General features: G+C 47.2%; 1 protein-coding gene across 9 annotated transcripts in view; it reads left to right on the top strand.

Annotated features, from left to right (window-relative positions):
• The window catches only part of Crcp (CGRP receptor component), a 56,105-nt gene that overhangs the window by 20,330 nt on the left and 24,113 nt on the right, over positions 1–11,662 (top strand). For 4 of the 9 annotated variants that reach the window (XR_015633851.1, XR_015633853.1, XR_015633852.1 and 1 more), the window contains exons 1-2: positions 20–130; positions 9,907–9,943. Coding sequence is in view for 2 of the 9 variants with exons in the window: in NM_053670.3 (NP_446122.1) it covers positions 123–130; positions 9,907–9,943 (45 nt within the window). In the remaining 7 variants the exon portion in view is untranslated. Of the gene's footprint in view, positions 1–19; positions 131–245; positions 303–9,906; positions 9,944–11,662 lie in introns of those variants that run through there. The other 5 variants (XM_087577537.1, NM_053670.3, XM_087577538.1 and 2 more) reach the window with 5 other exon arrangements.

Raw genomic sequence — 11,662 nt, 5'->3', positions numbered from 1 at the left:
CATGCACCACGGCGGTCCCAGAGTGCCTTGCGGCACACACACAGAAACGGTGAGCAGAGCAGAGCTGGCGTAACGTGAGGTTCTTCTCTTCCAGCGGTTGTGTACGACGAGGCAGAGGCAACATGGAAGTGTAAGCGACACGTCCAGGGGAAAGCAGAATCAGCTGGGGACTGTGAGGCGGCTGGCGGCTAGACCTCCGGACCCGCGAGCAGGGCGGGTGGGCGGGGTGCACGGACCGGAAGTGCATGGAGGTGGGGCGGCAGGGGAGGGACCCTGCTGGTGTTGGAACCCGCTCTCCTCCGGTATCTTTTGGGGAGGGGAATGTTGGAAGGATAGAGAGGGGTTTTATTTTTTCTCTTTCTTCTGGTTCTGGGAATGAAACCCAAGACCTTGCACGTGCTCTGGAAGTAGTGTGACCCTGAGATGCGTGCCAGTCACAATCATCTTGTGATGTGGGCTCTGCATGTGCTCGGGGAAACACTCTACCACTGAGTCAGATCCCCAGCCATCAGCACCGCCATCATTGTTTTGTAATGGTGGAAATGGTACCCAGGACTTTGCTAGGCAAAGCCTTTGCCACTGACCTGCATCGCCATCCGTTATCGCCGTGTTCTTTTGGAAATTGGTACCCAGGGTCGTGAAAGTACTGGCTGTGCTAGTTTTCTTTCAGTTACTGTGACAAACACCATGACCAAAAGTAATCTAGGGGTAGAAAGGGTTTATTACATCTTAAACTTCCAGGACACAGTTCATTATGGAGGGAAGTCAGGGCAAGAACTCAGACAGGAAACTGAAGCTTCAGACCAGTTCAAGAACTCTCTCTGGTTTACTCTCTGTGTTTTCTAACTTCTTTATGAAGCAGTCCATGGATGGTGGCACCTGCCGCGGTCTGTATAACCCCTCATCCCTTTTATTTTTTATTTCTATTTATTTGGGGGGGGGTGTTGGGGCTTGCGTAGTCGTGGCTTTCCTGGAACTAGCTCTGTCGATCAGGCTATCCTTCAACTCCCAGAGATAGGCCTGCCTCTCCCTCCCAAGTGCTGGGATTAAAGGCCTGTGCCACCATCAGTTGGCCAGGCGGTACCCTCCTGCATCATTTAATAATCGGGACAGTCCCTCGTGGACACGCCCATAGAACAACTTGGTAAAAGACAGTTTATCATTGAGGCTTCTTTAGAGGATTCTAGGCTGTTTCAAGTTGACAGTTAAGATTAACCAGGAAAGCAGGCAAGGTTTTCTCCCCCTCCCCCCAGACAAAGTTTCACTGTAGAGCACTGGCTGTCCTGGAACAAGCTCTTTAGACCAGGCTGGCCTTGAACTCAGATATCCACCTGCCTCTGTCCTCGGAGGCATGGACTAAAGGCATGTAATACTCCTACCTGGCAACTAGGCAAATTCCTGAGATATTTCTCCAGCTGTTGTTGGGATAGCCTCTTCTTCTTTCTCTTCCTCCTCATTTGGTGGTGTTGGGAACGGTACCCACGGTCTTTTTTTTTTTCCTTTAAAGATTTATTTATTTATGGGGTTGGGGATTTAGCTCAGTGGTAGAGCGCTTGCTAGACAAGAAAAGAAAAAAAAAGATATATTTATTTATTATATACAAATACACTGTAGCTGTCTTCAGACACACCAGAAGAGGGCATCAGATCTCATTACAGATGGTTGTGAGCCCCCATGTGGTAGCTGGGAACTGAACTCATGACCTCTGGAAGAACAGTCAGTGGTTTTTTGTTTTTTGTGTCCTGTCCCCCCCCCCCCCCCCAGCTGAGAACCGAACCCAGGGCCTTGCGCTTGCTAGGCAAGCGCTCTACCACTGAGCTAAATCCCCAAGCCATAGTCAGTGCTCTTAACCACTAAGCCATCTCTCCAGCTCCAGTACCCACGGTCTTGCACATGCTTAACACACACCTTCCACAACATTATTATCACTATTATTATTATTACTACTATTATTATTAGGTGGTGCTAGGGATAGAACTTAGGGATGCTAGACAGGTACTTTACCACTAAGCCACACACACCCCATTATCATATCGTGGTGTTTGGGATGGAAGGGACCTGAGCATGCTAGACAGTCACTCTACCAACAACAAAGCCACCCTAACAGTTTATTTTTCCATAAAGAAAATATTTCTTGATGGGCAAATGAAGTTTTTGAATATACTCCACCTGCGGACTTTATATGTACACAGTTGACATACCTAAATTGTGTTGTTATTCATGTTTCTTTGTCTTCTGCTCAATTGTTATATAGATACTATAGTTGGTCAGACTTTTTTTTTTTGGAGACAGAGTCATAAGTAGCCCAGGCTGGCTTTGAACTTGGCTATGTAGCTGAGGATGATGGAATTCTGATGCCCTGTCTTCACCTCAAGCCACATTAGATTAGCCATTCGGTCTCTGAGATGGGGGTCTCTGACTGGGTAGCTCAGGCTCAGTCTGGTTAAGCTTTCTCCATCTCTGGGTAGCTGGTGTCAGAAACCGTGGAAAGTGTCAGCTCTCTAACACGCCCCGGCTCTCCTACATCTTGCTGCTTGGTGTCCTTTTCTCCTTCCTCCTCCTCCTTTGCTGTCTAAATGTTGAACGCCTTAGTGCTTCATCTTGGGACACTTCCTTTGCACTTCCTTTGCATGTATTCTCAGTCACTACTCATTTTTATGATGGCGGTTCCTCAAAAACATTTCTGACCTTTTTTTGTCAGGTTGCTTACATTAAAATGTATCTTGTTTTCCTTTCCAGTCATTAGACAGTCTGTTACCTACTTTTTCCTTTTTTCCTACGGTAGGGTCTCATGTTATCCAGGGTTAGCCTTGAACTTGATATGTACTCAGGAGGACCTTAAGCTTTTCTCATCCTCCTGCCTCTACTCTCCCAGTGCTGTTCCTATTGGTATATGATACCTTGCCCTGTTTATGCAGTGCTGGGGATGGGGCTCAGGGCTATGCATGTTAAGTGAGCCCTCTGTTAACTGAGCTACATTCCCAACCCATGGTACCCCCCAACCCCCTATCTTTTTTTTTTTTTGGTTCTTTTTTTTTTTTTTTTTTTTCGGAGCTGGGGACCGAACCCAGGGCCTTGCGCTTCCTAGGTAAGCGCTCTACCACTGAGCTAAATCCCCAGCCCTAGCCCCCTATCTTTTAAAGCTTAAAAAAATTTTTTTTTCTTTTTTTCGGGGCTGGGGACCGAACCCAGGGCCTTGCGCTTGCTAGGCAAGCGCTCTACCACTGAGCTAAATCCCCAACCCCCAAAATTTTTTTTTGAGACATTGTTTCTCTGTGTAGTCTTGGATCTTCTGTAACTCACTCTCTAGACCAGGCTAGCCCCAAACTCAAGAGATCCACTTGCTTCTGCTTCCCAAGCGCTGGGGTTAAAGGTGTGCACCGCTACTGTCAGCAAAGACTGTTTTTTATTATCTGTGTATACGTCTTGTTTGTGGGTTTGTGCTTGTGAGGACAGTGCTCTTGGAGGCCAGAAGAGGCCGTCAGATCCACACCCCCCCCCCCCCCCCCCCAGAGCTGGTGTTACTGGTGATTGTCAGCCACCTGACGGGATTCAAACATAGGTCCTCTGTGAGAGCAGGACCAGCTCTTAACTGCCGAGCCATCTGTACCTTTTAGTATATGGTCTGCTTTATAGTCCAGGGAAGATGGACATTGTCTTCCTTTTACAGTTAGCAAGAGAGAGACTTAGAGAAGAGAAGCAACAGAGACATCACAAACCAGCAGTGGGCTTAGGAAGAGAGTGCCGGTTGGCTGGCGGAGCCGTGGGTGAGGCGTTCATTGACTTTGGAGCTTTCCCTTTTTTCGAGTCAAAGGGTATCTTTTCAGAACACGGATTGGTGGCGCTTCCAGCACTTTAGCAATTCCGTTTGTCGTCATTCCGCTCCTAAGTCAAGCGTGTGGCAATTCAGAGGCACTGCTCACTTGTTTCGTGGGTGTTTGCGCGTGCTTTTAAGGAAAGCCTGTCAACAGATCGTTTCGTTCTGTGTATTCAGAATTCTGTTTTCCAGCGTGGTTGTTTACTTCCACTCAACTGATCCGGCACACTCAGCAAACTTGGCAGGGCAAAATTCAAAGAGTGAGTCAGCCTCAGTTCACCAAGTACCCGCCCACCTATGGCACAGCAGCCACCTCTTTAAAATTCACTGGGGCCCAGGTTCGCTGTCCTAGCACTGAGTAGCAGCAGGAGGATCACAAGGTTGAGGGCAGCTGCAGTTGTAGAGCGGGCCAGTCTGTGAGTCTGTGTCACATAGTGAGAGCCCATCTCAAAAACACAACGGAAAGACAAAGTCTGAGCTGAGACGTCCTCATGCCAAGATAACAATGGTGACTCCCTGGATCCAGCTTTTCACTCAAAGCCTAGGCCAGCCTTGAGTTTCTGATCCCCCACCTACCTCGCAGGTGCTGGATTTTTTTTTTCTTTCTTTCTTTTTTTTTTTTTCCGGAGCTGGGGACCAAACCCAGGGCCTTGCGCTTCCTAGGTAAGCGCTCTACCACTGAGCTAAATCCCCAGCCCCAACAACTTTAATTTTTAATTTTTTTTATTATATTTCAATTATCTGCAAGTGTGCATCTATGTCTTAGTGCGTGTGTGGGGTCAGAGGACAACTTGTGGGAGTCGGTTTTTTCCCCTCTACTGTGTGAGTCCCTGGGATGGCTTGGTGGCAGGTCCTTTACCTGCCGAGGCATCTCACTGAGGCCTTCCTTGTTAACAACTTAAATTACATTTATTTATTGGGGGTACATGTACCCCACCACACATGTGGAAGTCAGAGGGCGTCTTGTGGGAGTTGGTTCTCTCCCTCCACCACACAGACTCAAACTCAGGCTGTCCCCTTGGCGGTAAGTGTCTTTGCTCCCCAGGCTGGCTCGCTTGTTCACATCTGAGCGTGGATATTTGCCTTGTTGCCTTGCACAAGCGTTCCCTCCATGCACACATAGCCACACACCTTACATGGAACCATTGGAGACTTGGAGGCATCACGTCAGTGTTTCATCCTTTGAAAAAATACCTTTCAAGGTGGGCAGTGGTGAAGCATGCCCTTAATCCCAGTACTCAGCAGGCAGAGGCAGGCAGATTTCTGAGTTCAAGACCAGCCTGGCCTACAGAGTGAGTTCTAAGACAACCAGAGCTACCTTGTCTCAAAAAGCCAAACAATAATAATAAAAAACCAACCCCTTTTTAGTTTTATTTATTTCATGTGTATGAGTATTTTGCCTGTATGCATGTTTACTGCATTTGCGCCTGGCATCCACAAGGTCAGAAGAGGGCGTTGGGTCCTTTTGAACTGGAGTTGCAGCTGGTTGTGAGCCACCATGTGGGTGCTGGGTTCTGAGTGTGGGTTCTCTGGAAGAGCACAAGTGTCCTTAGCCACTAACCCATATCTCCAGTTCTTTAAAAGTGACATTGATGTAAGTGACCACAATACTGTTACCAGACCTAGGAAACTTAACATTGATGTCAATGCAGTGCATGTCCAAACTTTTCCAGTTATCTTAATAATGCCATTAAAATTTTTTTTTAATTTTGATTTTTAAGTCGGGCAGTGGTGGTGCAAGCCTTTGATCCCAACACTTGGGAGGCCGAGGTAGGCAGATCTCTGAGTTTGGGGCCAGCCTGGTTTATAGAGTGAGTTCAAGGACAGCCAGGGCTCTGCAGAGAAACCCTGTCTTTAAAAAAAAAATTCAAAAACAAAATGTTTTTTAAAAAATTTCATATGTGCATGACTCCATGTATGCATCTGTGTGTGGGCGTCTGGGTGTCTCCATCCCTTGAAGGTGGAGGTGCTGGTATTTGTGAGGTGCCCAGTGTGGGTGCTGCCAACCAAACTTGGATTCCCTGCCAGAGAAGCAAGTGATTTTAACTGTTGAGCCATCTCACTTAGCTGGGTCTCTCTTGGGGCTGGAGAGATGGCTGTGTGGCTGATAACATTTGCCGCCCTTGGAGAAGACCTGAGTTCTGTTCCCAGCACCCACGTCAGGTGGCCTGTGACTCCTTGTAACTTCCCAGAGCTACCCTATGCCCCTTTCTGGCCTTTGTAGGCACCTGAACATGTGTGCACACACACGTGTAAATAAATAAAAACCTTAAAGAAATTTCCAAGATGTACGACTCACATAGGTCTTCATGGGAAAGGTGTTTGGTACGCTCATGGACAGAAGATTTGGCTCTAGGGATTGCGTGCTAAGCACACGCGCTACCACTGACCTGTATCAGTCTCTTATTGGCCTTGTACTGAACAAAATTATGCCTAGAATGTTTTGGCATTTAATCTGGATATTTAGCCGAATAGCTAGGCCTCAAGATCATTCAGACCTGGTGGTGCACAACTGCATTCCTAGCACTCAGATGCCTGAGACAGGGGAATCGTGAATGCAGAGGCCAGCCTGGGCTACACAGTGAGACACTGCCCCTCAAAACAGAAAGAAATGGAGACTAAGGAGAGGAAGTAGGGGAGGCTGGGAAGCAATGAGTTGATTGGTTTACGCCAGCCAGAGGCTGTCTGCAAGGTGCAGTATCTGCCTAGTTCTCTTGGTCCTCAAACAGACTTAAATGCACATGAGGGCTGGAGAGAGTGGTGGTAAGCGCTTACTTAACATGCGGCAGATCCTGGGCCAAATCCCCAGCACCCCATTTTTTTTTCCAAATTGTATGTGAAAGAGAATTCCCAATTGTCCCCTCTCTTCCTCCCTCCCTCTCCCCTCAACCCCTGTATTTGCTAGAGAAGGCAGATTATGTTTGTTGGAGTCTTAACATCTCTTACATCTGTGCATACGTGTGTGTGTGTGTGTGTGTGTGTGTGTGTGTGTGTGTGTGTGCGCGCGCGCGCGTGTGTGTGTAAGAGAGAGAAGGAGACAGAGACAGAGACAGGTAGAGATAGACTGAGAGAGAGAGAGACCATGTAGCCAATGCGATCCTCTTGTCATAGCCACAAGCTTGCTGTGCTTACAAGTACACATCACCTTGCCCACCTCTGTGCGAGCTTGTGTAGTTGGGCAGTGACTTGGAATGGCCACCGTCACATTTCCCAATCAGGACAGCAGAGTAGCTTGTGGTTTGGAAGTGACACACACCAGTGACGCAGGGATGGAGCCACTGGCCCTGAAGAGGTCTCACAGGAGCAGTGTTCCTCTGAGAGCATAGCCAATTTAACTCAATTTCCGGCAGAAACAGGAAGCCTGTGGGCTGCTTTCCTGACATGATTTGATTGGACTTTCTAGTTTTTTTTTAAAGACAGGCTCTCATTAGCTCACATTGGTTTCCTACTCTGTGTAGCTGAGGATGAACTTCCCATATTTTTGCCTCTGTCTCTACTGGCTGCCATGTCTGGTACGTTTGGAACCAAGGCCCTGGGGTTGGAGATTTAGCTCAGTGGTAGAGCGCTTGCCTAGCAAGCGCAAGGCCCTGGGTTTGGTCCCCAGCTCCGAAAAAAGAAAAAAAGAAAAGAAAAGAAAAGAAAAGAACCAAGGCCCTTGTGCATGCTAGACAAGCACTCTCCCAGCTGAGCTGTGCCCCATTTCTCCTGGGTTAGGTTCTTTCTGAATAGAATACTCTGTGACTTGGGCACGTAGTCTTTGGGATGAAGCAGGAGATTTGTGAAATCTTAGCTGTTTGCTGAATTACTGATAGCATGTGGCTCTGTGCTCACGTCACTGCGCTGTTGACCTGAGGCCTAAGGTGACCCCTGTGTTAGCTGTGGGAGAGTCCACTGCGGTTGTTGAGCGGGGAAAGCAGCCATCACTCAGGCCCACAGCTCTGAAGTGCTGTGCTAGTCTTTCACCATCTAGACGCCCTCCCGGTGAAGGAGCAGACAGCATCGTGTCCCCTCTAGACTGCTCCACCCGAAGGTTTAGGGTTCTGTCACTAGTCTCCTTTCACCTAGTCTGGTCTCATTTTTCCTAGTCGTCCATCTCTCTGGGGCATCTTACTGTGTGAGCAAGTCCCTTTGATCTCTGAGCCTCAGTTTCATCATCTGTGGAGTTGAAATCATATCAGTAGTTCCTGCATCCAAGAGGTCTCAGTGAGAGGTGGTGTGACCTTTTTCATCTGTTTTACGCACATAGGTGTTTTGTCAACACATATGTCTATATACCATGTGCATGCCTGGTGCCCTTGGAGATCAGAAGAGGGCATAGGATTCCCCCAGAATTGGAATTACAAATGGTTGTGGGCCTCTGTGTATATCTTTGGGATTGAACCCAGGTCCTCTGGAAGAGTGAGTAGTGTTCCTACTGAGTCATCTCGCTAGCTCGAAATAATCTTTTTTTTTAAACATATGAGAGCCCCCATTCATGGAGATCCTAATCTTAAACTCTGTCATTGAGCATCTTTCTGGAGTGAGAAGTTTAGGAGCTCAGGTAAACATAACGACAGTGACATTTCTCAGGCACTTGCAGTGTTCTAGATAATTCCATTATGTGATCTTATAAATGCGTACGGTATAAGCCACACATTGTGGGTGAGATTTATTTACAGAGAGGAAATCACTTTAGAAAAATTCCCATAGCAAATGATGGTATGGGGTTTAGAATCAAGTTGCACTTGAATTTGTTTAAAAAAATATTTATATGTATATGTGCGTGTGTCTGCTTGCCTATGCTCTTGGATGCTGGAAGAGAGTGTTGGAACAAGTTACAGGCAGTTGTAAGCTGTCTGAGGTAGGTGCTGGAAACTGAACTCCATCCCTCTACAAGAGCAACAGGAGCTCATAACCACTGAGCCATCTCTCCAGCTCCCACACTGGACTAAATTATCCCCATATCTTGTTTTAGCTGGGGTAAGCTTGGGGAGAAATTGGCCCAACCAATCTACATCTCTCACTTGGCAGAGAGGAGATCTGAACCTATATATGTCTGGTTTCCAAACCGTGTTCTTAGTTGTCACAGTATACGGGCTCCAGGCTGCTTACAGCAGTGCATCCTCTGCTGGATGCTGTGGAATGGACCAGTTGTGGTCTGTGTCCTTGCTGATAGGATATCTCTGATGCAGTCTTGTGGCATGGATCAGTTGTTATTGGTGGCATAGCTGTGCTCACACAGGATCGGTAACAGTTTGCTTCATCAGCTGTTACACAGGGGAAAAACCAGGCTTTTAGCAACTAGCTATATGACGTCTCTGTGACTCTTTCACAGGCTCCCTGACCCCTGCTGGAGTTCCTAGTGACATTGTCAGTGTTGAAGTACATAGGCCATTTCTGTCAGCATGGCAGGACTCAGGCTGTCCAAGATGCCAGTGATTGATGGTGGTAATGAGACAAGGGTGTTGGCTCAGGACGAATCAGCATTGATTCTCCAGGCATTTCTGATGCTCTTGATACTTACGGACCCTTCTGGAGTGGGGTTCCTTCGAGGGTTTGCCTCCATGTTCTTGTAGCTAACTCGTGTCAGATGTCCGACCCCTCAGCTTCTATCTACATAGATTTGGGATAGCACGGTATCTTAGTCTTCCACGAGGAAATGGATTTGTGATATGCTATGTCTGTAAAGACGGAAGTCTCGGGGCTCAGTGGTTAAGAATAACAAGAACCAGAGTTCAAATCTCAGCACTCATGAGAAAAGTCTGAGCATCGTGCAGACCCCAGCTTTGAGGGGTTCAGTGCCGTCTTCTGGCTTCTGTGCACATACAGGCACAGACTCAACAGGCATGGACATCTACACACCTGTGTAGTGCATGCATACACTCTCATAGGCACATGCACACACAGAAATATTAAAAGGAGAAGGAAAGTTGTCTCTATCTGAGATGGCAGGGCCAGCTAACCACCAGGGCAGGACTTAAGGCATTTCTGGTTTTAGGTTGTTTCCGAATTCCTGAGTGAGATAACTGGGATTGACTAAAGGGTTTATTTTGTAGACACGTAACCTTGAAATGGATGTGAACTGATGACCACTCACTGTCCTTTTGCAGGAAGGATGCGAACGCTGCCCTGCTCAGTAACTACGAGGTAAGGACCCCCATGCAGGCTGTTGTAATTTCTTCTTTTGGTTTAGTCTCTGCTTGTGAAAGATGTTGAATTAGTTTTCTTTAGAGATGAGAACTCATTTGAAGTTTCAGCTTAAACACAGGGCAGGCGGCCCCTGATGGATCTTGGGGTGATCTGAGTTTGGTGAACTACACATGGTTCTTCAGGGAAGCAGAGAAGCCCTGGTTCATAATAGGTACTCTCCTTCTGCAAATCCCAGAGTCTCTGGAGCAGACAGATGTTCTAGAAGGCTGCTGCTTTAGAGTACAGTCCTGCTGTAAAAGACTCTATTAAATGCATAGTCTCTTGGTAATAACCATTCTCTACTTCTCTTTGATTCTCAATGGCTTCAAAGACTCTGATATCCTCATTTTGAGAATAAGAGTTGGGGGTTGGGGATTTAGCTCAGCGGTAGAGCGCTTGCCCAGCGAGCGCAAGGCCCTGGGTTCGGTCCCCAGCTCCGAGAAAAAAGAAAAAAGAAAAAAGAGAATAAGAGTTGAGTTGACTCACCATTGTGAAAGAATGAGCAATAATTTGAGGGCAGATGGAAAGAGGAAGGAGATCTGCGAGAAGGGGTATTAGCATTTTATCTGCCTTCAACTTTGCCTGGGTCTAGTTTGCTGCTAGCAAAGCAGTCTAATAGGACAGCTCCAGGAGTAGAAGGGCCTGCTGATAAATTCTGTCACTTTCCATGTCCCAGGGAGGAGGAGATCTAGGTCTCCATTTTTTACTGTGTTCTCTCTCTCTCTCTCTCTCTCTCTCTCTCTCTCTCTCTCTCTCTCTGTGTGTGTGTGTGTGTGTGTGTGTGTGTGTCCGCCCACGTGTGTGTGTGCTGTGTACTCTGTGTGTCTGTGTACTCTGTGTGACTAATTCAGTCTGCTGTATTGCTTACTAAAGATTCAGTCTGAGTGCTTGTGGCTTAGCCACAGGAAGGAATGTTCATTTGTCAAAACATTAGCTTTTAAGAGCTTCTCTGTCCTGCTTGGCCCTTGCTTAGTGTTTAGGTGTTTGTTTCACTGGGGAAACATTATGTTCACTGGGTCTCATGCTACTGTTTTTCAAAGGTGGTGGGGCTGGAGGACTATTGGGCGGTGTTGCACAAATGTGCAGTAATGGACTATGAGCTTGTATTTTCCTCCGATCTCTGATCAAAACCTCAGAAACAGGAACACTTGCCTCCAACCCAGCACTAACGTGTCTGTCTATCTGTCTCTGTCTGTGCCTGTGTCTTTGTCTGTCTATGTCTGTCTGTACCTGTGTCTGTGTCTGTGTCTGTGTCTGTCTGTGCCTGTGTCTTTGTCTGTCTATGTCTGTCTGTACCTGTGTCTGTGTCTGTGTCTGTGTCTGTCTGTGCCTGTGTCTTTGTCTGTCTATGTCTGTCTGTACCTGTGTCTGTGTCTGTGTCTGTGTCTGTCTGTGCCTGTGTCTTTGTCTGTCTATGTCTGTCTGTACCTGTGTCTGTGTCTGTGTCTGTGTCTGTGTCTGTGTCTGTCTGTGACTGTGTCTGTGTCTGTCTTTGTCTGTCTGTGTCTGTCTGTGCCTGTGTCTGTGTCTGTCTGTGTCTGTGTCAGGACCCAGGGATTTTGACATTAAGCAAATGGTTTGCCACTGAGCTTTATCCTTGGCTCTTATTTTTTCAATGCTGTGTTACATCATTTGTCTCATGTTCTTTCTGTTATCGAAAGAAATTGTTATACTAGA

The sequence above is a fragment of the Rattus norvegicus genome, chromosome 12, assembly GCF_021556685.1.
Source record: "Rattus norvegicus strain SHRSP/BbbUtx chromosome 12, alternate assembly SHRSP_T2T, whole genome shotgun sequence".
Classification (NCBI taxonomy): Eukaryota; Metazoa; Chordata; class Mammalia; order Rodentia; family Muridae; genus Rattus; species Rattus norvegicus.
The sequence above is the reverse complement of the archived record's forward strand: the minus strand, read 5'-3'. Positions and strand labels throughout refer to the sequence as shown.